The sequence below is a fragment of the Kogia breviceps genome, chromosome 15 (genome assembly GCF_026419965.1).
Source record: "Kogia breviceps isolate mKogBre1 chromosome 15, mKogBre1 haplotype 1, whole genome shotgun sequence".
Lineage (NCBI taxonomy): Eukaryota > Metazoa > Chordata > Mammalia > Artiodactyla > Physeteridae > Kogia > Kogia breviceps.
The window spans coordinates 81,143,506-81,168,889 of NC_081324.1; the positions used below are offsets into that span (position 1 = coordinate 81,143,506).

At 45.6% G+C, this 25,384-nt stretch overlaps 1 protein-coding gene across 14 annotated transcripts in view; it reads right to left on the reverse strand.

Annotated features, from left to right (window-relative positions):
• CUX2 (cut like homeobox 2) overlaps nucleotides 1-25,384 on the reverse strand; it is a 271,019-nt gene that overhangs the window by 187,456 nt on the left and 58,179 nt on the right. For 3 of the 14 annotated variants that reach the window (XM_067015970.1, XM_067015969.1, XM_067015981.1), the window contains exon 1: nucleotides 24,885-25,106. The exons of 3 other annotated variants lie outside the window; for them this stretch is intronic. In XM_067015970.1, coding sequence (XP_066872071.1) covers nucleotides 24,885-25,097 — 213 coding nt within the window. In that variant the 5' untranslated portion in view covers nucleotides 25,098-25,106. 8 more of the 14 variants (XM_067015975.1, XM_067015972.1, XM_067015976.1 and 5 more) reach the window with 8 other exon arrangements.

Consider the following 25,384-nt stretch of genomic DNA (forward strand, 5'->3'; position numbering starts at 1 on the left):
TTTGGATTCAAACAGAAACATCGGTTCTTCTTGGGTCTTGAGCCTGCCAGCTTTCAGACTGGAACTTAAACCATCGGCTACTCTGCTTCCCAACTGCAGATCTCGGGACTTAGCCTCCATAATCACGTGAGCCAATTTCTTTTAATAAATCTCTTACACACACACACACACACAATCCTGTTGATTCTGTTTCTCTGGAGAACCGTGACTAATACATTTCATACCCTGTTAGCTCATTTGCCCTCTATAGATGTGTTTTGTTTCGTTTCTGCATCTTAAATATCAGGGATTTTATAAAAACATTCAAAATTCCAGAGTCTTTTGAAAAACAGGAAGTTCTGACCACACTGTGCCTGCATTCCTGCCTGGCAACCATCATCATTTAGAACTGTTAGACTGGTCATCCACTCTCTAGTTAGCCACAGTTTTCACCACTCCCTATAGCCTCGCATCTGCTTTCTGCCTCCCTCAATTATCTTACCCACTAGGCACCTGCAGAAATCTGAGTTTTCAGTTCCTGCTTCACACGTCCCCTCCCCTCTAGACTATGAGGCCTAAATGCAGGGACCGTGAGTGTGTTCACCAATGCACCCTCAGCATCTGGTACAGTGTCTGCTACATATCGAGTACACAAAATACATTTGCTGAATGAATGAATGTTCCTTGCCTCCAGGACTAAAAGCTAGAAGTGCCACAGGGCATGGCAACAATAGCTTCCTTCCAAACACCCAGCACGACTTGAGAGGTATCGGGGGATCCAGTTACGGTAGAGTGTGGGATTAAGTGTCAACTCTGAACAGGCTGGCAGTTCCTCAAAAAGTTAAACACGGAATTCCCATATGACCCAGCAATTCCACTCCTAGGTACAGACCTCAAAGAATTGAAAACAGGCGTTCAAATAAATACAGGCACATGAATGAGCATAGCAGCGCAATAGCCAAAAGGAAGAAACAACTTGCGTCCATCAGCAGATGAATGGATAAATAAAATGTAGTATATCCACACAATGGAACATGATTCAGCCATAAAAAGGAATGAAGCACTGACACAGGCTACAACAACATAGAGGAACCCTGAAAACATGATGCCAAATGAAAGAAGCCAGACACAAAAGATCACATATTATATATGACTCCATGTACAGGAAATGTCCAGAATCAGTAAATCTATAGAGACAGAAAGTAGATTTGTGGTTTGCCAGGGGCTGGGGGGTGGGGGACCGGGGAGTGATTACCAGTGGGTATAGGGTTTCTTTTGGGGGTGACAAAAAAATGTTTTGGAGCCCGATAGAGATGGTGGTTGTACAACATTGTGACTATATTAAATGCCACTGAACTGTTCATTTTAAAATAGTTAATTTTATGCTGTGTGAATTTCATCTTGATTTTTTTTTAAAGTGTTGACTGGAGCCAAACTGTCCAGGTTCAAATCCAGTCTGACATTTGCTAGCTGTGTAAGCTCCACCCCCCGGGCCTCAGTTCCCTTGTCTATAAAATGGGAACAAAAATCACACCACCCTCCATGGGTTTTATGAGGATTAAATGAGCTAATGCATAGAAAATACACAAGATCCGGCATGTCCTAAGTGGTAAATGTTAACTATTCCTGTTATCACTCTGGGGTTGCTGAGTTTCCTCAGGTCCTTCAGGATTGGGTCAGCCAGAGGCATAGAAGACTCCTGGGGGCCCAGCAGGGCTGGCCAGGGCTCCCAGACCCCATGGCTACATCTGACATCCAAGGAAGGGATCAAACATTTCCTGCCCATTAAATTAAAGCAGAGGCTATCTATCTAGGAAGAAATAAAACTGTAAATATCAAAGCCAACGCATAACCTTCCTGGGCTTCTGTTGCAACTTCCTTTCTTTAATAATCATTGTTTAAAAGAAGTAGTCTGGGATGGTAGGGTGGGGTGGGGTGGGGACGGGTTGATGGGTCTTCCACTCCATTTAAAGTTCACTGCACGCACCGGCTTGTGTCCCCATATCAAATATCTGCAGCCACAAGGAACTAGCCAGTGGCTGTTTGCTCTCCGGACGTTATTTATTGCTGCTGTAAATTGGCAGGATCTCCCCCGGTGCATAACTTTTTCCCTGACTTGTTTCTTTCCAGAAGATCCCAGACTAGGGGGCCAGCCTCACAGACGCCAGCAGAACAATCTTCTTTCAACAGCATTAATTATCTGTATGGCTTTCCATAACAACAAAAGAAAAAATCTTGACCCCACTGCCTGCCAATATTTAAGGCACTAGGAGAGGGAAATCCTTTTATCTTTGCATCTCCCAGAGCAGTCTGGTTTGATAAAACATCCTTCCCATTCCCCCCTCCCTTTTTATATTCCGAACTTTCTGGCCTGATTAATTCTCCCCACCTCGGTAAAGGGCTGTGTATACTCCTGAGTGTTGACTTGATTTTCTTCTATAAAAACATCCCTGTAAGAAATTAAAACAGCATACCCCATTCTTGCTCCAGAAGCTACTTGTGAAGAGTCTTATTCCTCACTAATGGAAGAGGGCGGGGGGCAATTAAAAGATCTGTAGGGGAGGACAAGGGTGGGGAGAGAGAATGTGGAAAATGGAATATGAGTTGAGAAGATTTCTTTATTTTAAATTAAAGTTAAGGATTAAAGGCATCAGGCTTTCAAGAGTTATCGTGAAAGGCTTTTTAGCAGTCCCAAGTGGATGGGCCGTAATCTTCTTTTTAAATGGCTATATTTAGACCACAGCGCACTCAGGCAGTGGAACCAGAAACTTCCAGCAGGGGACTGCATGCAGGATGGAGGATGGTGTTTTAATATCAGCTGTGGAAACGAGATGTAACCGCCTAGGAGTGATTTGGTTTTGAGGAACACGTAGCACTTGTAAACAGCACGTATAATTTAAGTATCAGTGGACGGGGTTCATAGCAAGAGTTGTGCCTACAGTAAACCTAAGAATTTCGGGAAGGCCAGGCCTCACCTAAAATGCCCCTCCATTCAAGTGGTGTCTGATTCACAGCTGTATGACACCTCTGATGAAAGCATCTGTGGGTTATAACTTATACAGAGGTTTCTCAATGTGAGAAATTATCTTAAAACCCTGCCTCTTGTAACAGATCAATCCGTGGATAAAGTAAAGCAAAAAGGAATTGTTTAAAGGAAACACATTTATCTCCTTCTCTGTCTCCCAGTTTAAGCTCCATGATCATGTTTACTGAATCCAATTTGACTGAGTTCACCTTTATAAAGGTTATTTATCAGGCTATATTACATGTTTAATCAATATGGTAATGAACGATTCATCTCAAAATATAAGATACCAAGTTAGTTTTTTTTAAACAATTTAACAAGAGTTTTTAATGTCTGAAATGAAACACCAGTGTTGACACAGCACAAGAGCAGAACCCTTAAAAGTCTGGTGGGCAACAGGTGGGAATCCAGACATTAGAATTCAAGAAAGAATTCAAGAAAACAAGAAACCTTTGGGCTTCTGAGACAGCGGGACCTCCTGGGCTGGCTTCAGTGTGGTTTGGTTTTTGTTTCATTACTGGAAGCATGAGTAAGTGTTCAAAAATCAAAAGTGACAAAGACCCAACCTGCAAAGCAACATAATCCTCTCCTAGGAAGCAAAAACACGTTTCCCACATTTCCCTCAAATTGCAAATCAAAGCAGACCCCGACATATCTTCTTTAAGCTAATCTCCAGCAGCCTGGTAACTTTAAAGGGGTTTAAATTAGACCAAGCTTTTGGGTTTTTTTTTTGGTGGTCACTCCCTTCCTTATAGGATGCTGGAGAGAAGGTGTCTAAAGGGTGCTAGGCAGGGCTGGGGTGGGTGGGAGCTAGATTTTCCTTCACCTACAAGATTCTACCAGGCTTCCCCATTCCCCTGTCTTCTCAACAGCCCAACACCTAGCAGGGGGCCTGGGAACCAACGGGGTTAAGATCTGCAGGGACTTTGTGATGTCCCCTGCAGATGCTGAACCACAGCTATTTGTGGTTTTAAGTGTAAGGAGTCACGATCTAACCCGCAATATTTCCAAGTCTATGCAATAGCTAGTGAGCCCGCTAGAAGTCTTACAAAGCACATCTAAATGCACCAGCTTGTCATTCATTTATTCTTTTGTTCATCCAACACATGTTTACTGAGCACCTACTATGTACCTGACCCTGTTCATGGCGTCAGGGTATATGGCAATATATAGGAAAAGAGAAATGGTCCCTTGTCTTTATGGAATTTAGAGAAGCACAAGCAAGCAAGCAACTTCAATTCAGTGTTGGAGCTGGGTGATGGGTATGTGGAGATTCTCCACACTATTCTCTTTTTGTGGACGTTTGAAATGCTCCGTAAAACAGCTTTAAAAAAAATAGCAAATGCTATTTATTTGATCAATTTGTTCCCCAGACAAACATTTGTTAAATGAGACTCAAGGGTCAGGCACCATGGCAGGAGAACAAGATCAAGGGGCTCCTCTCCTTCAAGGAACTCAGTCTAGCAATGGTGGATTTTCCCTATTAGATGAGTGAGGACAGTTAAACCTGTCTGAAGAACTTGGGGGGATTGGAGGGGCACTCAAAAGACCAACACAACCTGCCAGCTCAGTGGGAACATTCAAAGTGACTGCGTGCAGAGATTCTAAGAACACCACTTTCTCGATTAAAGGAACACTGTAGATGGGGATTGGCAAGCTGTGGTCCATGGGCCAAATCTGGCTCACCTCATTTTGCAAATACATTTTACTGGAACACAGGCATGATCATTCCTTTTTTTTTTTTTTTTTTTTTTCCTGCATTACGCGGGTCCCGTCGCGGAGCACAGGCTCCGGACGCGCAGACCCAGCGGCCATGGCTCACGGGCCTAGCCGCTCCGTGGCATGTGGGATCTTCCCGGACGGGGGCACGAACCCGTGTCCCCTCTGCATCGGCGGGTGGACTCTCAACCACTGCGCCACCAGGGAAGCCCCATGACCATTCTTTAAAGTCTTGTCTACGGATGCTTTCACAGTACCATGGCACAGTTGAGTACTGCAACACAGACTGTATGCCCACAAAGTAAAAAATATTTACTATCTGGCCCTCGAACGAAAAAGTTTGCCATACTCTGCCCTATAGTGTTCTTCACAGAATATTGTTGATAAAACTGAGAACGTTTTTGTGAATTAAATCCCCTATCTGCCTTCTCTGGTGGCCCAAGATTTTCACACACTGAGTTTGCTTAGAGCTGTAGTTCTCTGCCTTGGCTATCACTGGAAAGCTTTTAAAACCCCTCATGGGCAGGCCATACACCAGACCAAAGAAATCAGACCCTCTGATGGTGGGTCCTGGAAAAAGAAATCTGGATTTTTTTTTCAAGCTCTCTTAGGTGATTCCAATGGGCAGCCATGGTTGATGACCCATGGCTTAAAAGGAGAGACATCAGCTTGGCGTTAAGTTTTCAAGGATGAATGCAGACTGTTGATCCAATGCAGTAGCCCCATAGAAGTTGGCCCACCTCTAAAACCAGCTGGATCCATGGGGAGGGCCAGTTGGTCCTGGATTGACTCTGATGGTAACAGCCAGTTGGGAAAGCAGGTGGGCTACAGGCAGTGGTGTGCTGGTAAATATTTAACAACTGGCTCTCCAGGGAAAAAAGCTCTGAAAGGTGGTGCTTGCCAGTTTCTATGGTATAAATACTCCCACCACGGCCAATTTCAATCTACCAACTAGACATCACTGAAAGCGGGGCTAGGAAGATATATATGTACAGTGGTAATACATTATATAGTATTTCCAGCATACAGATACGATAGATGTAAATAACCTCAAGAGTACATAATAGTAAAATATGTAAAATGACTTGGAAGTGACAAGTTTTGAGTATTTATTACCGTGGTTTGAAATAAATATAATTTATTTAACTGTAGTTAGGTTACGTAGTTTAATTCTTCATAATGTCTTGCAAAAGTCCTGGAAATTTAATATTTGATTCTCCTGAGCTGGTACAAGGTGGTTCTACCACAGTGGAGGCAGACCTTGGAGATAGTGAGGGTTTGGTTCCAGACCACAATAAAGCAAATATCACAATAAAGCAAGTCACACGAATTTTTTGCCTTCCCAGTACAAGTTATGTTTATACTATACTGTAGTCTACTGAATGTGCAATAGCATTATGTCTAAAAAAATGTACATACCTTAATTTAAAAATAATGCTATTGGAAAAATGGCACTGATAGCCGTGCTCAACGCAGAGCTGCCGCAAACCTTCAATCTGTAAAAAATGCAGTATCTGTGAAGCGCAATAAAGCGAAGTACAATAACATGAGGCATGCCCGTAGTCACTTCAAGACTCAGAAGTTCAAGAGTTGGCTGGCAGTTGCTAACAGAATTTACATGGGAAGTATACTAAGGTAACGGAACTGAAGCTTGCTGCTTCCTGGCAGGACGACCTTGGGAAGGTTGCTTCCCAGAGCCTCAGGTTTCTCATTCTATTAAATGGGGTTATTATAATATGGGCTCTGTAGCCAAGGTGGCTTGGACTAAAATACTGCTCTACGACTTCCTAGCTGTGTGGCTTTAAGCAAGTAACTTCAGATTCCCTATCTGTAAAATGGAGATCATTATTGTATCACCTGATGGGGGTTGAAGGGTTGAAAGTGCTCTTCTGGGTAAACACTATATGGCATGTGGTCAATAATCAATAAATGTTAGTTCTCATTATAATTGTACAGGTTTGTGTGGAATCACATGAATTACTTCTTTATTGGCTGCTAGTGGCAATCATTCATGCTGTTTGCCAAATATTTCTGGCTCCCTCCCTTCTGTCTTGGCTACTTGTGGTTGAGTGAGATCATATGACTAGTTTGGGCCAATGAGCTGAAAGCGGAAGTGATGTGTCACTTTCCAGGACGGAGTGTTTTATTGTTGCCACAAGACCCTCTGAGAAGTTCATCCTTTCAACATAGTGAATAGACATTAGAGCTGACAGCTGCTCCATTAGGCTGGATGCCTGAATAACTGTGGTGAGCAGAGCCCACTGCCTACCTGCAATGGACAAGTAAGCCAACAGGACTTGTCATGCGAGCAAGAAATATGCCTTTGTTGTGTTAAGCCATTGAAATTTGGGAGATCTTTTGTTACCACAGTATAATATAGCCTATACTGACTGATACATTGCTAAATAAATGGTGTTTATTACTACTCTTAAGAATACCTCCATTGTCTCCAGAACTATAAATATCACCCCCAAACTCTCAATCTAGATCATATGCCTCTAACAGGAAAACTTTAACTAGTTCAACTCATTGGTAAGGTGTAGGGAACAAAGCATGGTATTAACTGTCCAAAGATATATTTGAATCTCCTACTTGCTAACTCTGCAATGGCAGGCCGATCACATCAGTTCTCTGAGCCTCAGTTTGCTGATCTGTGATATGGAAATAATAACGAGGATCACACTTGCTCTTGCACGACCAGGCAGCTGTGCAGCTATAATGACAGGGTGCGTTGCATAAAAACAAAAGCTATCATCACTGGAAGAAATTACAATCTCTGACTGTGATAAAGTTAGGTTATTTCCATTGCTCTTCTTCAAGCTCCCAAGAATTCCAGTCAAGTTTTTGTTTTGCTTGTATTAACCACCTCTGGATCTAATTCAAAGTGAACAATATGTCCGGTCTCCTCCTTCAGGGCTCCTGCCCAGGACTCTACATCCTTGAGCAACTTCTTTCTCTCTCTCATCTTGCCCCGAATCACCAACATTCTGCAACATGCCTTGGCAACCTGTCCCAACAATCTCGCTCCTTCTCAGAAAGTTCCTCCTAAAGTCTTCCTTAGCAATGCTTACTCTGGGGACTTAACTAACACTGGTACTTTTTATATTGACTTATGATCAAAATGCAGAATGAAATCTATATACCCAAGTAATGTCCACAAACCATTCAGTTAACAACAGAATGCCCCTCAACTGCTGACTTCTTAAACCTTAAGGAGGAAAAAAAAAAGACTTAATTTCATCACTTTGTCCTCACCACTTTTCAACGTTGTGCAGGCTTTGGCATTTCCTAATTATGAGCACAGCCTAATTCAATCAAGATTCCACCACTGCTTTTTCAAATGTTCCAACTGATGCTGTGAAAGCAACACCTTTCCCCCGCTCCCCAAAGAAATTAAACCTCTGTATTATACTCATTACTTAAAATTCTCTGTAGATGAATTATTTTATTTTAAAAAATCATAATTGCACACATCTACCTGTCAAGTGAATAGGAGTCATATACTTCATGTCAGCAGGAACTAAGAGTTAGGCAGAAGGCCAAGAAAGTGGTGGGAGGATTCGGCCTTGGTTTCTCCATTAGCAAGCAGAGACCACAGTGTGCATTGAGCTGTGACTGACAACAGCCAGTGACCTGCCCATCTCTGCCAAAGGAACAGGAGGACGTTCGTTCATTCATTCCTTTATAAATCTTTATTGAAAACTTACTGTGTGTCATTCTGTGAACAGGCAGGCCTGATCCCTGTCCTTATGGAACTTATGACACAAAACAGATAATCATACAAATAATTATTACCACTGTGATAAGTACCAAGAAGGAAGAGAGCAAGGGCACCAGAGGATATAACAGGAGCTATATCATCTAGTCAAGAGGCAACAAAGACCTCCTTGAGGAGATGGCACTTAAGCTGACACCTGAGAGAGGAATAAGAGTAAGCCAGAGAAAGAGTGGGGGACAGAAAATGGAGATATGCTATGTTCATGGATTGGAAGACTCAATATTGTTAAGAAATTTCATTCTCTCCAAATTGATCTATAGATCCAATGCAGGCCCAGTCAAAATCCCAGGAGTTTTTGTTTTTTAGAAATTTATAAGCCAATTCTAAAATTTATATAGAAATTCAAAGGACATATAATGTCCAAAGAAATCTTAAAACAGATAAACAAGGGTAGAGGGCAATCTATCCAATTTCAAAGCTTATTGTGAAGATTAATAAAGTGTGGCACTGTTGTAAGGACAGACATATTGATCAATGACAGACTAAACAGACCCACACAGATGCTCATCTGGTTTTTGAAAAAGGGCACCAGAGCAATCTAAAAGGAAAAGGGAAATTTTTTAACAAATGATGCTGGAACAACTGGATATCCGTATAGAAAAAAAAAAAAGTGACCCTCAAATCCTTACCTCATACCATACAAAAAAATTAATTTGAGGTGGATCAGAGAGCTAAACATAAATGCTAAAATAAACAAGGCATCTAAAAGAAAACATGAGAATAGATTTATGATTTGGGGGTAGGCAAAGATTTATTAGATAGGACACAGTAAGAAAGAGTATTCCAGATAGAGAAGACAGCATGAGCAAAGGCCCTGGAGAAGAAAAGAGTATGATTTTTTTAAGAACTGAAACAAGGCCAGCATGGCTGCAGTGTGCTGCGTGAGGAAGAGAGTGGTAGAGTTTAAAACGCCAACTGCTACAATGAGCTTTATAAAAACCCTGCACTTTAAGAGATGAAAAGACAAGCCGCAGACTGGGAGAAAATATTTGCACATCACATATCTGACAAAGGATTTAACTCTAGAAAATATAGAGAACTCGCAAAACTCAACAATGAGACAAACAAACAACCCAATTAAAACAACGGGCAAGATATTTTAATAGACGCATGACCAAACCAGATATACAGTTAGCAAGTAAGCACATGAAAAGATGCTCAACATTATTAGTTATTAGGGAAATGCAAATTAAAACCACAATGAGATACCACTTCACACCAATTAGAATGGCCAGAATTGAAAACAAACAAATAAACAAAACAAACAACCTGATAATACCAAGTGTTAGGGAACACAGAGAACAGCTGGAACTCTTCTACACTGCTGGGAGAAAAGCGGAATGGCACAGCCACTTTAGAGAAAAGACTGGCAGTTTCTTAAAAAGTTAAACATATGCTTATCAAATGCCCCAGCAATCCCACCCCTAGGTATTTCCTCTAGAGAGATTAAAAACTATGGTCACACAAAAACTTGCACAAAATGTTTATAGCAGTTTTTTTCATGGCTGCCAGAAACTGCAAACAACTCAAACATCTCTCAACAGGTGAATGAATAAACAAACAGTGACATAACCACACAATGGAATATTACCCAGCAATGAAAAGGAGCAAAGTACTAATACATGCAGCAACATGGAGAAATTTCAAATGCATTATGCTAAATGAAAGAAGCTAGATTTAAAAACATACATACACAAAAACACACATTATCTGTATGTATGTATTGCATCATTACATTTATATGGCATTCTGAAAAAGGCAAAAAACTTCAGGGATACAGAGCAGAGCAGTGGTTTTCAGGTAGAGGGGGATGGGGAAAGGGTTTGAATATAAGAGAGCACCAAAAGAGAATTTTAGGGGGTGAGTTAACTGTTCCATATTCTGATTGTAGTCAAAGCTCACAGAACTGTACAAACAAAACAAAACAAAATTACCCTATGTACGTTAAAAATAAAACTTCACCAGTCATCCCATCTCCTGCTTAAGCATTTTGCCAGGTTCCCCACCACCTACTGGAGAGAATCAAAAGTTCTTAGCCAGATGTCCAAGGCCAGGCTTCTCCCAGAGAGTACTCTATACCCATCCGTGTTCCCTCTGCAACTCCAGCTGGCAGAAACTTCAGGGCTCCAGGCCTCAGGGCCTTTGTTCATGCTGTCCCCTCTGCCTGGAATCCTCCTTCCCCGGCAAACTCCTATGTGTTTCCCCAAATGTGGCTCAAACGTCACCTCCCCAGATAGTCCATCCAAAGTGTCTAGCGCTGAGGTTGGGTCCACAGAAATGCAAAATGCAGCCAGGGCGGGCAGACTGATGTGGTTCAATGTCCAGTACTTAACGAGGTGGTGGCCAAATTACATTTTAGATCAAAGTGTCTACATTCCAAAAGGGTTATCATGTGGGAAAAGCAAGAGAGGCAAGGAACCTCTGTCCAGCTTTTCTTAATATGGCTTATTTTAACCTAAAGAAAATGACGAACTGGAAACTCTCAGGAGATGGAAGTCCAGACAGGGTCCAGCTACTCAAGAGAGAACCAGTCTTCAAGTTCTGCCTCTTTGGGGCCCCCAAAGCACACAACTCATCCTAAGTTTCCCCCATGCCTCCATGTCCCTGTGTCACAAGTCCACAGTGAAGAAGCAGTTGCTTCCCCACGCCCAGACAGATGAAGGCAATAGCGAAGCCCCAGAACGCCACTTAAGAAAGATTTCTTGGGCTGTGGCTCTGCGAGTCACAAATTTAAAAAGCGGGGTTTCACCATCATGCAATTAATGCAGCAAACATTGATTTCTGCACCATAAGAGGCCGGTTCATTAATTCCAGATGCTCCCACCAGTCAAACCAAGGCTCGGCTTCTTTGCAAGATGAGGCAAGTGAGAATACTGAATTTTAAAATTCCTTTCTGCAGCAACCTTTATTACCAAACAGAGCATAAAACCCACCCACCCAGACTGCTTAATTCTTCCTAAATAATTAACAACACCTGCTCACCTCCCTGTTTATACGGGCAAAACTCACAACGCTGCTTGGCACCCAAGCGGTCTCTCCTTCTTATGACAGGAGAGACCAGTTAGCCCTCAACCTCGGCCTCCCCCACCCAGCCCTGAACAACCAGTGTATTTGCTTAGTGGAATATTCCTCTATGCCTCCCAATACCAGATCTCTTGACTGGATTAGATTTTTCTCTGAATCACCTTTGAAAGGTAAAGACCCAACAGGGACTTCCCGATAAAGATATCTGGGGGCTCTTTGAGGTGAAAAAGAGAAAAAGATGTCCCTTGGGAGAGCCATTTTCCTTTGGAGGAGGCTTCTGCAAGTTGAAACCTTCCTTTTCTTCCCTTTCCTTTTTTTTTTTTTTTTTTTTTGTAAGGTAAATTTCCCTTCAGGGGAGTTGGTGGGTTTAGCAAGACTCAAACTCTGTAATGCAAGCCCAGGAAGGTGCAGGAATTGACCAACGAACCGTTGGGTTTTCTGGTCAATCAACAGAGCCTTGCTGCGCAGGGTGGCCCACCAAGGTGGCTCATCAGCCCCTGGAGTCTGTTACACATGGGGACTCTTGGGCCCCATCCAAGTCTTCATGAATCAGAACCTGCATCTAAACAAGAATCCAAGGTGATTCATGTTCACGTGAAAGTTTCAGAAGCACTGGATCAGGTGGTCTGTTTCAGAGAAGTGATACTGAGGAAGAACCACTGCCACATCTGCAAGGTGAAAGTAAGAAGAATACTTTCTGCTTGGCCTGCCCCAAGCTAAGATGCCCAGCCCTGCTATTCCAAGAACCATTATAGCCCTCAGATAAAACCTTCCAACAGGGCTGCCAGCCGAGGTCATCAGGCCACTGACCCAATCATGACATCCTGGCATGGTTCAGAAAAGCCCAAACCACAAAGCCCTCAGTACTAGCCAAAGGGTGGCCCGTGGGCCAATAGCATCAATGTCACCTGGGCACTTGTTAGACATGCAGAGCCTCAGGACACTCAAGGCCTACTGATTCCCCAGGCATCACAGAAGCTCTCCAGGAGAGTCCTATGCACTCTGAAGTCTGAGGACTACTGACTGAGATCTCTGAACCTCATGCTGATATCTGGCAGCCACCAGGCTGTTTTGAGGGACTCCTTCAATTGGACTCCAACTCAACTTGGGCCTTGGAGATGGCAGGGAGACCCACCATTGTTTTCTAAATGAAGAGGAAGTTGGGGGGAAAGAATAAAAGTGAATAAATGGTTCCCAGTGGGTCATTAACCTGTTACAGGGCTGGGAAAGTGATGAGGCGTCTGGGATCCAAGTTCAAAGCCACTGCTTTGAACCAACAATGAGCTTCTCTGGCGATAGGCATCAACAAGCCCGACCCCTCCCCTCACCTGTACCCCATTCTCTGCCCCATTCTCTCAATTTCTTTATTCAAGAGCAACTCAGGGATGAAATAGTCTTTTGAATGTGTGGGTTCCCTCTTCGCCGCCCCCCTCCAGCCTTCTCAGTTATCCTGGTGAATGCAGCGAAGATTTCATGCACCAAATACCATCCGGCTCCAATTGTCATTTCAGGATTCGCACCATTTTAATGAATGCCAAAACTGTTTTTTCACTTGATAGAGCCTGACACGACCAACAATCACAGATTAGAGAGAAACTTCTTGCTTTTCAACAAAGGTTAATAAATAGTGACAGCATTAAGTCTATTCTGATTAACTATGCTGAAAGATATTACTGCTGTTTGTAACATGAAATCATTATTGGATTAAGCACAGCATATAAAAATGAAATGTGAGTTTTAATCTCAAACACAGACATGCAGGCTGCTCAGATAAAGGCGAGGTAATGCTCAGAGGCTCATATTAATTTTTAAGTTGCTCTGATGAAGGGATATTATCTGTCATTTGTCTGGTCTGGATTTGATGGTCCCTCGGTGAACTCTCTTATTGCTCCCCCTCAAAAGATGCTAAGAGGCAAATAGCAGTGATATCCCCCCCCCGCCAACACACACACCCTTCACTAAGCTGTACCACACTGAGTGGCTGAAAAAAGCACGGCAGGACCCAAATAGGGATTGATGGACCAAAAGTGGCTTCACTCTTTTGGGGGTTCTTTGACTTCAAAGACCTTCCCCAAGAAAATGTGAATCCCAAGTAAAGGGACGTGTTGAAGATGGCGGAGATACACCCTGGTTTTCTAAATGAAGAAGTTGGGGGAAAGGAATAAAAGTGAATGAATGGGAACTCCCAGGCGGTCCAGTGGTTATAGCTCCATGCTTCCACTGCAGGGGGCACAGGTTCGATCCCTGGTCAAGGAACTAAGATCCCACAAGCCGTGTGGTGCGGCCAAAGTGAATAAATGGCACCCAGTAGGTCATTAACCTGGGGCAGGTTTGAAAAAGAAATGACATCCAAATTCAAAGACACTACCTTGCCCCCTTCCCCACCATCCCATTCACCGTGGACACTGAAAATGCCCTGAGGTGCATTACTTTGAGATGTTCTGTACATTCATTCATTCAGCACCCAGACTGTGGTCTCTAAATACCATTTTCTAGTAAAAGGATCTAGGACTCCCTGGAGCAATGTCTGCGTCCAAAGCTGGGGTGGGAAATGTACACAGTGAGTCTGGAAATCTCCCCAGAAAGCAAGGAGACTGTCCAAGACTACTGGAGGAGTTCAGAGGATTCAGGGGTCAACTTCCAGAGGTCCCCACGCACCAGAGACTGGACAACCTGAACACGAATAGAGATAATAACTGAAATGGATGAGGACACTCCAATGACACTTGCATCCATGCGTTTATAACGATATTAAAAAAAAAACCTCTTATGGCCACTTTTGGGGGACACTGGGGAAGCAACTCTTTATTTTGAAAACTGGCAAAAAAAGGGAAAGAATTAAGCATTTATCCTCACTTTCCTGGACACACTAGCCTTCAGAGTGAGCAAATAATCGATGAGGGGTGGTTTCTCTGTAGAGAAATCTTCCAGCTAAGAAAAAGGAGAGGGACAGAGTTAACCTATCAACATTTTGGAACCCCTAATGAATTAATGGATACAGGCAATGATTATCAGTGGGTGCAAAACTCAGGGGATGAAGAACTGATGGGAGAACCTGACAATGGACGGATCAGGCTGACAGCTCCAAACCCCACAGATCAATCTCAATGACACAGAAAAGGAAACAGCCAGACTTCACATACCTCCTGACAGAAGGGCACACCACCACCCATGACGTGGTCTTGCCAAAAATATTGAACCAACATCTGGTCAAGCCTCTGAGGATACCACCAGTTCACAGGAAACCCAGGGGATGGAGGAGTATTAAATGACACCTCAGGGATATGCGCAGCTAGATCCAATGGAGAGAAACTCTACGGGATGAAAGCCTTCTTCAGCAAGAATAAAAGAGAGGAAGAGAAGGAGAGTGAGAGGAGGGTGGGGCAGAAATAGAGAGGGGACAAAGAAAAAGGGGGGGGGACACAAAATATGAATCGATAAGTCCATACTGAAACAAATTAATAATTGAATAGATAAATAAGTGGGGAAGAAAGAAAAGCTCTTCAACTAATAAATGTAGAGGTAATGATGGAAAGAGAAAAATCACCATTTAGCAAACACCGCAGAAATAACTGTTTCAGGCAAGAAGCATTGATGGATCTAAGATTAGTGGGCGAAAGAATTAGTAACAGAGTATTTACATTGTCTCAAAACGTTTCCCCACAAGATGCTTATTAATTACGAAGGAAAAAAACCCAGTAAGTTCACATCAGAGCATGCCAGCAGACAAAAATGACCAAAGTTAACATCACTACTAATGGGACAGATGGTCACCATGTGCCTCCTGATATGATGCATGGAGAAGGACACAACATCACTCCTGTAGCATTTCTGCCAATATGCATAACCTGAAGCTAATCATGAGTAAACATTTCCAAACCAAGGGACAATCTACAAAATAAAAGGCCAGTTCTCATCACAAGAGTCAAGGTCATGCAACCACAAGAGCACTGTGTATTACAGTAGAGAGAGGCCCCAGATTCTCCTTCACTGAGACACAGTCCCTGAAAAGTCTACTTGAGATTTGCGCATCAAACACTTCTCCTTCACTTAGTCTCACAGCCTGTCTCCCTGCAACTGAGCACTGAGCACAGAAATACTCACTGAATGAATAATACAATGAATAATAATCAGCTTAAACCAAAAAGGATTTTTACTGGCTCACATGACCTGAAAGTGTCAGGTCATCTGACTTCAGGCATGGCTGTATCCAGCAGCTCAAATGATGGATGTCATCTCATCCTACTTATCTCCTGACTCAGCTTTCCTCTGTGTGGGTGGGCTTTGTTTTCAGCCAGGGTTCTCCCTTGGCAGCTCTCTCTCACCAGCATGGCAACTCCCAGGGAAAGAAAGCACCTCTTTCCCAGTAGCTCTAGCAAAAGTCCCAGGATTCACTCTGTTTTGAATGAATTGGGTCCATGCACTTTAATCTGTTCCATATTAAAGGACTAAAGAAACATGACAATTAAATGCACTCATGATCCAGGACTGGATCCTAGACCAGAAAAGGATGCTTGTGAGCAATGGGAAAAATTTGAGTAATATCAGTACACTAGATTATAGTGTTGTATCAATGCTAACCTCCTCATTTTGTAATTGTTCTGTGCTTACGTTGAATGTTTATGTTACGTTATATTAATGTTAATCTGGGTGAAGGGAATATGGGGAATTCTCTGTATTATTCCTGCAACTTTTTGTAAATCTTTTTGAAACAATTTAAAAATAAAAGTTCAAGAATAATATTTTTAAATATTCCCTAATTACCCTACCTCCAAAGGTTCCCTCCAGACAACATGTCAGAACATCTCTTATAATTCTAAGTGCGCTAACATCTCAGAGCACTTAGAATTATAAATTCACTTATTGCTTCTTTGCTGAATGCAGTCTCTCTTGCTGGTTTGTGAGCCCTCTGAACACATGGCACTTTCCTACCAGAGGGAATCACTATACTTTTTTTTACCATCCCCTTCTTTTCCCATGTAGCTTTTATTACTTTCTATAGTTACATAGTCATCTGCACTTGGCTCATTCATTCATCTGTCCAGCCAATAAATATCTGAAGGCACAGGTGTGCCAGGTAAAAGCTAGATATTGAGAACCCAGCAGTGATGCAAGCACACAAAATATCTACTCTTAACACAGCTTTACTCTGTCTCCACCATCAGTCTGAAATCTCCAGGGCATAGAGCCATACCTGCTTTGTTTCCTGCTTTGTCTCCAGTGCCTGTTAAATACTTAGCAATCAAAAAGTGCACACTGAATGAATAAATGGACGAATGGCAAACACATCACCACCACCTCCTCCAGCACCTACAGCAGACATTGTTCATTGATCCCAGAACTCTTTCCCATTGAGCCTGGCCAAACAGGCATGCAATGCATTTGCCTTAGTGCACAGAAGAAGCCTTGGTTAGCATCTGTTTTAGATAAGGAGAAATGAGTGCCAAAAGGCAGGAAGTCACTGGCCTTAGAGCACTGATAAAATCCAGTGCCCTGACTTCCGGCCTCTGCAGGTTCCACTGTCCCACGAGGTAGGAGACATTTCCACAACAGCAGTCAAGTTTTAGGCAACTGCTGGGCCTCATTAGATCTCACACCAACCTTCTTCCTGGCCCCTCGTTCTCCTCTCCGGGTTCAATCCAACTCAGGGGGGCAAGCATAGAAACATTCCTCCCAAACAGGGTTACTGTGCCCATGTTTCAGAGAGCAAAGAAACTTAATGAAAGTGGCCTCATGAGCTGAGGAATCCTGCACAAAGCTTAACTCTGCTTCAGACACCCAGGGACCTCCTGAAACAGGGACCACGGAGAGCTTGCCCATCAATATGCCAGGGTGTTTGGCACTTAATTCTACTTTATTTTCTATTTTCCTCTATTTGTTTCATGGCTTTACAGCCAACTTAACCCTCTCCCCACCAAACCATGAGGTAACCAATAGTTGCAGATACAGGGAAGTTCCACCTCTGAAAGGCAAACACGTCCCAAGCCCTCTCTGAGCCTGTTTTCCCATTTGAAAAGGAAAGAAGATGTTGTGAGGTCAGAGTGCCCTGGGTTCAGATCCTGGTTTGACCACTTCCTCTGAATGTGGGCAGGTACCTAATGCTCCCTGCCTCAGTTCCCCCATATGTGAAATGGGTCGATGCTGTGAGGATCACTAGGGAATGTGGCTGGAAAGCGTCCAGCTCAGAGAGCAAGTTTGAAAGACAGTAGATGTTACTCCCATCTAAATTCGCCCTCATTTCTCACCTTGTGGGAACTTCTAGAATCACTGGCTTCTCCATTTCACTGGGTGAGCCTTGGGGGTGCTTGACAAATATTCCCGGAGTTAAATTTAGACTTGAAGTGGGTGGACTTTGTACAGGGTGTCTGCCCAGGTGAGCACCCCAAAGTCCGGGATCCAGCTGCCTTGGACACCTTTGCATTGTCACTGCCTTGGGTGCTGCCTGGCACAAAGGGATTTTGTGTATAAGACCATTTACTTGCTTTTCATTCTTCCACAGTTTTAATATCAGGCATTTGTTTTCTCGCCGAGGTTTGCAGGTCCCACCCCAGGCCCTTCTGCTCCCTGCACTCTCTGGCCCCCACCTGAGGATGGGCATTTTGCCTGCCATGCAGACGCCCCCGTCCCTCCAAACTCCCCTGAGCCAGAGAGGATGTCATAAATACGGTCGCAGCTGTGACATCAGGCCCTGCCCAGGTGAATCCTGCAGCTCCCTGGAACTCCCCGAGGCAATAAAAGAACTTAGCTGGGAACATGGAGAAAAGAATTATAAGGGATGTCTGCATGACATCTTCGCCTGACTGAATTAGGCAAGGAATCTGAGGAAAGGGGTATGTGTCCCAGTCAAGTGTCAAAGAGGTTTCCGCAAAGGAGAAACTTATGTGGCCCAAGGACTCGTAGGACCCACATCAGGTGGGTGGGCTAGGGAGGAGTCTGTGGGTTTGGCCACAAAGGAGGAGGCTTGCCTGGTCTAACCAGGCCCTGTGGGTGATTCAAGGGAAGGGGTGAATGACACAGAAGAGTATACATTCGGGTGCACCGGTAAATGTTACAGAGAGCCTCAGTTTTCTCACCTGTAAAACGGGGACAGAGTGCAGATTCAATGAGATGGTGTAAGTCAACACTTAGCACAATGCCTGGCTCACAATTAGTACTCAGCCAAGGGAGGAGGTGCGATGTATAACTGCTTCTGAATTTCAGACAGAACAAATGGGCCCTGATGCACAAAGCTCTCCATCAACCATTCCACCTGAGTCGCTGGCCAAACAAAGCCCAACAGCCCCTCTTCTGCCACAACCTCGCCCCTCCCAGTCCCCTGCCCCCCACATTGGACAGTAGCTGGTCCCCCATCTTGCCAGAGGTTCCCACACCTCCCTGCCTTTGAGCCTATGAACTCCTAGAACAAAAAAGTGTTTCCCCCACCTCGCCCCCTCTGTCACGCGCCAGCACTTCTTTCACTCAAGGCCCTTCTCTTGGAAGTCTTCCAGGACTGCTGCCATCAGCATCCATCACCTGGTCCTTGGCACTCCCACAGCACTCTGCTCCTCTATCAGCAAGTAATACAGATTATTAGTTGTTAATATCATCACCGCAATCAGAACTGCCATTAATTATCACCAAGAAATATTCTCAATTAATCCTCTGAATTACCCCATGCGGCAGGTATGCTCTCCCCACTTTACAGAGAAGGAAACCGAGTCACAGAAAGGTAAAGCCACTTACACAAGGCCACCTAGCCAGGAGGTGACAGACGCAGGCTTGAATTTGGGTCTGTGTAGCTCCAAAGTCCTCACTTTTCTCCCAATGAGCGCCGGAAAAGGCAGCTGAAGAGGTGGGAACCCGCGTGCCTCATCTTGAGGGGACAGGGGGAGTGTGGTTGTGAGTTACAGGCCCTGGAGGGAGCAGCAGAGCTGTGCACGTGCACGCACACACACGTACACACACACACACACACACACACACACACACACACGCACACACACACAGCTTCTTGCTGGCCTCCCCGAGCAGCCCTCTCCCGAATTTCAGAACATCTCCCCTTCGCTGAGTCACCTTCCTGGGAGGAGGGGGAGAGAAATCAATATTCTGTTGCCTATCAACTCGGTTATCAAATAAACCAGCACTGGCCCCCAAGGCCACAGCCAATCATTCCAAACCCCCCAAACCCCATTTCATTACAGTTATAAGAACATTTCCTTTTAATCACCCCCAAATATTTCTGAGGAGACAGGAATAAATACGACTGTCCGGGAGAAGACCAGGCGCATCTTTGCACGGAAGGGCGCAGTGCAGCGCAGGGGCAGCAGGGGCAGCAGGCCCTGAGCTCGGTGGGGACCGCACGACCCTCAGCATGGCTCCTGGGTCTATTTGGGGGGCAGTGATGGCCCGCTCACAGGCCAGATCACCAAGGGTGGCCACTTAGAGCAGAACAGGTCACAAGACATGACAGCAAAAACCCAGCCAGGAGAAACACCAAGACAGAGTCCTGCTCACCCTCTGTGTGAGACAAATGCCGCCCCCCTTCCTTCTAAAGAGGTGTCACCATTCCCTGAGGGCCACACTGGGCTGCAAGCTCACGCGGTCTCAAAAGGGACAGCCGACGTGAAGAGCAAGGGCTGAAATGGGAGTCCAGGTGAGTGGGGTGGAGAGCCATTCTGTGATCTCGCGGGTGTCTCTGAGGCTCACTGTGCTGCTATTTCCTCGTCTAGTAAATAGGAATGGAGCTTATAATCCCTCTCTACCTGGTGACTCGGAACACAGCACGGTAGTAACGATAACGGTGAACAGTCAATGAGCGCTTGCTGTGTCCCAGGCGCTTTCCTTAAACCCACTGTGTGAATGATCTCATTTTACAGACAAGGAACGAGTAGCACAGAGAGGTGAAGCAACTTGCCCCATGTCACACAGCCAGAAGGGCACAGAGCTGGGATTTGAACCTGGGAAATCCCACCTTCTGAACTGAGCCCCTTCCCCCTTTCCCATCTCCTCACTTGCCTCCTGAGAGGTCCAAGTCTTTGGGACCCAATTACAAATGAACAGTTCAGCAAGATGAGTCCTGGGATTCCCTCTGGACCCTGCTGACCCATGACCTCCCATGAGCCACCCTGGGATTTGGCTTCTAAATTAAATCCTTAATGCCCCAAATCCACTAACAAGCACTTATTAGGCACCTCTCAAGTTTTTTATATTATGTACGGGGCAGGAGAGAGAAAGGTGAGAAATGAAACTGGCCTGTCAGGGATTCTGGCCTACTTGATGTGAACACAATGCAGCCAGGATGCAGCTGAATTAGATACAAAGCAGGAAAAAAGATGATTGGTGCTCCGAGAGAGAAAAATGCAAAAAACGATAAAGGCAAAAAGAGAAGAAGGCTATAGATAGAAGCTATGGAGCTTAAGCAGGACTTGAAAGGCAGGTAGGTTTGGGATACGCAGAAGAGAGGAGAGCACTCCAGGTGGTCAGGACAGCTTGGGCAAGTGCAAGGATCCAAGCTGGTCCAAGTAGAGTGAATCCTGGGACTTTTGCTAGAGCTACTAGGAAAAAGGGGCTTTCTTTCCCTGAGAGCTGCCACGCTGGTGAAAGAGAGCTGTCAGGGGAGAACCCTGGCTGAGAACAGAGGTCACCCACACAGAGGAAAGCTGAGCTAGGAGATGAGTAGGATGAGATAACATCTGAGCTGCAGGATACAGCCATGGCTGAAGCCAGATGACCTGGAACTTTCAGGTCATGTGAGCCAGTAAAAATCCTTTTTGATTTAAGCTGGCACCAGGTGAGTTTCTCTCATACAAACATAAGAGTCCTGCCCATTACAGTAGAGAGTGGCCCCGAATTCTACCTCACTGTGACATAGTCCCTGAAAAGTCTATTCGAGATTCACACATCATCGGTTCTTCTCTTTCACTTGAGTCCACAAGGCGTCTCCCTGCATCCCGGCACTGAGCACAGAAAATATTCACTGAATGAATGACATTCCCCCCACAGTCAATGCTTACCTGTCCGTCAAGGTCATATTCACTGCCTCGAACCCATTCCCTGGTCTTTGAGGTGTGGGATAGTGTCTCAGTTTTCTGCCATCACCCTACCTCTGGCCATCACAATCACAGGTAAGCGATTAACTCCAGGAAATGTTCCACGCACCCACAGCTCTGCAAAGTGTGCATCCCTGAAGGGGAGGTGCCTAGATCAGGCCCCCTCTTCTGTGGGAAGTTCCACGTTGTGCCTGAATCCAATCACTCCCTTAGCTGCAGTAAACTCGGGAGCATGATCCATCCACCCATCCAAAGAGCATTTGTTGAGCAATTACTACACACCAGACACCTTTTGCTCAAAGCGTCTGAATGAGTCTGGTTATAGAAACGAGCATGGGGGCAAAACCCCTGGGGAGTTTCTCTTCCGTGAAACAAAGAGGCTCCGCCCACACAAGCAGATAAGACCCTGAAGATAAGAGTAGTGTCCCCCACTGGACGGGAAACTTACCAACTTATCTGCTGCCAATAATAATAAAATGTTTTCCTCCTCCTAAAAATACCCCCTCCTTGCAGACCTCAAGACATCGAATTTGAACCTTCTCGATATCTCTGTTAAACTGTCAAGGAATGTTCCCTTGCAAAAAGATGAAATAAGAATCATAGTAATAACAACAACCTTCTTTAAAAAGCGTTTACCATGCCAGATGCCAGGCTAAATGTTTTAACTACATTTAACTACATTTTAACTACGTATTCCTTTGAACCCTTGCTACAACCCTAAGAAGTGGGGAATTGGAGGCTCAGAGAGGTTAAGTAACTGGCCTGAAGTCACGGAGCAACTGAAAGAACCAGAATTTCTTCTACCCAGATCTGGAAGATTCCAAAACATCTCCAGCCCTCAGCTTTTCCCCTTGTAAAGTAGAAATAAGTAGGACTTACTTCAAAAGGTTTGTACGTACACTAGATGAGACAATGCCCATAAAGTGTTTTAGGACACAGCCTTACTCACGTGAAGGGCTTTGCCCAGCCAGCCAAATGGAGTATTTCATCATCAGTGTGCCCCTGACATGGTTTAAGGCAGGTGGGCTCAGGGCACCATGCGGTGCCAGGCTGGGGGAAAACAGCCCTCTGTACTCGGCTCTCCCCTCTGCTGTCTGCCGCCAATGCTCAGATGTCAGCTGCCTTTTGACAAGTGCACAAAACAGTTTAGGGTGCCCACAGCCACCACAAGCCCAAGCTTGCTGGATCCACCCCGGCAGGGAGAACTGCCAGGTGGCTCTCTTGCCGGTTGGCTCTCACCCCTGGCTGCTGCCCAGAGTGACTTAACCGAGTCTGTACCCGCCTTGCCAAATCGTTGGAGGAGAGACAGCACAGCATTTGACCCAGCCCACCCATGCAGAATACCCACCCCATAACCCATGCCATGACGCCCTGGGCACTTCCAGCCAGATGCCTGGCACACAGCAGCTGCCTGTTGGCATAGAGTGGGCAAAGCTGCAGAAAGAGTGGGTTACAAGTTGTGTTTTAAAAAAAAGAAGATGATATTGTGTGCTGACGGGATATTTTAATCTGGGTTCAGGCATTCCAGAAATAACAATGATAGCTCATGCTCTACAGCGCTTAATCTAACCTTTTATGTAAAGGAAGAAATTTAACCCTCACAACATCTCATGCAGTAGGTACTATTGTTAGCCCAATTTTACGAGTAAGAAAACTGAGGCACAGACAGAATGACTTGCCCATGATCACAATGCAAGTAGGACACAATGAACCCGGCTGTCAGCCCATGTAAAACTGCTCTGTTCAAGAAAGGTCCCAAGGTAACAACTGAGAGACAGCCCTGAGGCTGTCGGGCACAATTCCCATTTTACAGATGATAAGACTGAGGCTCAGAGAAGCTGACCAACACACTCAAGGCCACACAGCATTTGAAGCCAGGCTCCCGAATTACATTTCGCACTACTTCCTGGTTATACTGAATTTTGCACAGTACCTGGTTTCTACTCTGTAAAATCCAGCTCTCTTATATCAACCACCCTGTCCTGCATAGGGTGATACCACAAAAGACAAATCCCAGTGACAAGGAGGTGAGCTGGAGGGAGACAGGGATTAAAAAGTGGTTCCTCTGGCCCCATGGATAAGCTCTCTGGCCACCAGGTTCCCTCAGGGGGTGGGTTTTCTGCCCTAGAGAAGCGATTATAGCAGGTCGAGCCCTGTGGGTGGCAGGGCTCAGGGCTGCTGTGGCCCCTGCGGAAGCTCTGATCACCTCCCGGGCTAGGGCCGGAGCCCCCACTACCCAGATCGGGGCAACCAAGCCCAGGGCGCCAGCCTCCCGCCAGGCCAGACCAACAACTGTCAGCCAGGGGCTCTCATTGCCAGGGGTAGGCAAGCCTTGAAAAAGCACATTCTGTTTCATAAAATAACTTTATATTTAGAAAGCAGCACCCAGAAACAAAGCATCCATTGCTCATACGGCCCAAGCTGCAGGGGTAAAGCTCGACAAAACCACAGCGGGAGCAGAGTGGGTTCAAAGCGGCGCCATCCTCAGAGGCACCTGGAGGTTTCCTGAGTCTCTGAGTGGAGTCGGGGCCAGGTGGGAGTCTGGCAGCCTGTCAACAGTGCTGGCCCACTGTATTCTCGAACCCAGGAAGGTGTGTGACAGGCTGAGTTACCCAAAGACAGCTCTGCCAGGGACTCCCAACGGGAGAGGATGGGAGAGCGCCACACACGCTCTCACATGCAACACATGCACCCTCGACATGTTACATTCTCTCACATGTGTGCACGCACACACAGCATGGCTTACGCTCTCACATGCAATGGGTGCTCACATGCAACATGCCTTCACGTGCAACACACACATGCACACAACACGCTCTCACACGACATACTCGCCCACGAGACACTCGCCCCTACACGTGCACATGTGTTCAAATGCATGCTCACACACTCACACACTCCTATTCCACACACGGTCATACTCACACGTGCACACACACGGCTGTATGGATGCACACAGACCCACACAGACCCACAGTCACGCACCCATGTGCCCCCCCAAGATGCTCACACACATCCACGCACAGATAGAAAAAGACACGCAGGGCCACGGAGAAACATGCCCAGACCCAGACCCCGCCACACTCATGACCACCTCCCAAAGGCACAAGGGCAACACAGAAAGACACACACACAAAGAGTCACACCCAGTCTCGCATGTGGACAGCCCCCGCAAAGCCGTAATGCACGTAGAAAAAGACATACGGAGACCCACACCTGCCACACACATCTGGCTGGACGCATATAAGGGCACAGGGACACATACACAGTCACAGCCTCCTGCTCCGATGCCCACAGGTCCTCCCCACCGATGGCAGGTCCTGGTGCTTACCCTGGGCAGGGGCGTCCAGACACAGGCAGCAGCGCCGTCTTTCCAGCCCCAGCCCGGCAGCCTGAGCCCACTCCAAGGGCCTGTCACACAGCACCACCGGCAAGTAAAGAGCGAATGTGCAAAAATAAAGCCGAAAGGCTGCAATAAAGCAGTCCCCTTCCCACAGGACTCCGCGCTGACGCAGGTTCTGCTCTCTGCAATAAACATTTTCATTCTAATTTTAAAAGACATTAGCATTACCTCTTTGGCTCTCCATCCAGCCAGACGGTACCTCGCCTGCTGGGCCACCCGCCGGCCCCACCGCACTGGGCAGCAAGGGGACGGACACAGGGTCCCAGGCCTTACGCCCTAAGCCTACAGGGTCACCCGGCACGAGGGGTGCTGACCCAGGGGCCTGCTGGCCACCTGGCTTTTATTTTACATCATCCTTGCAGAATCCTACTGATGCTACACCCAATAAAGCAAAGAGATATACCCCCAAACTTCCTCAGGAGAAGTCT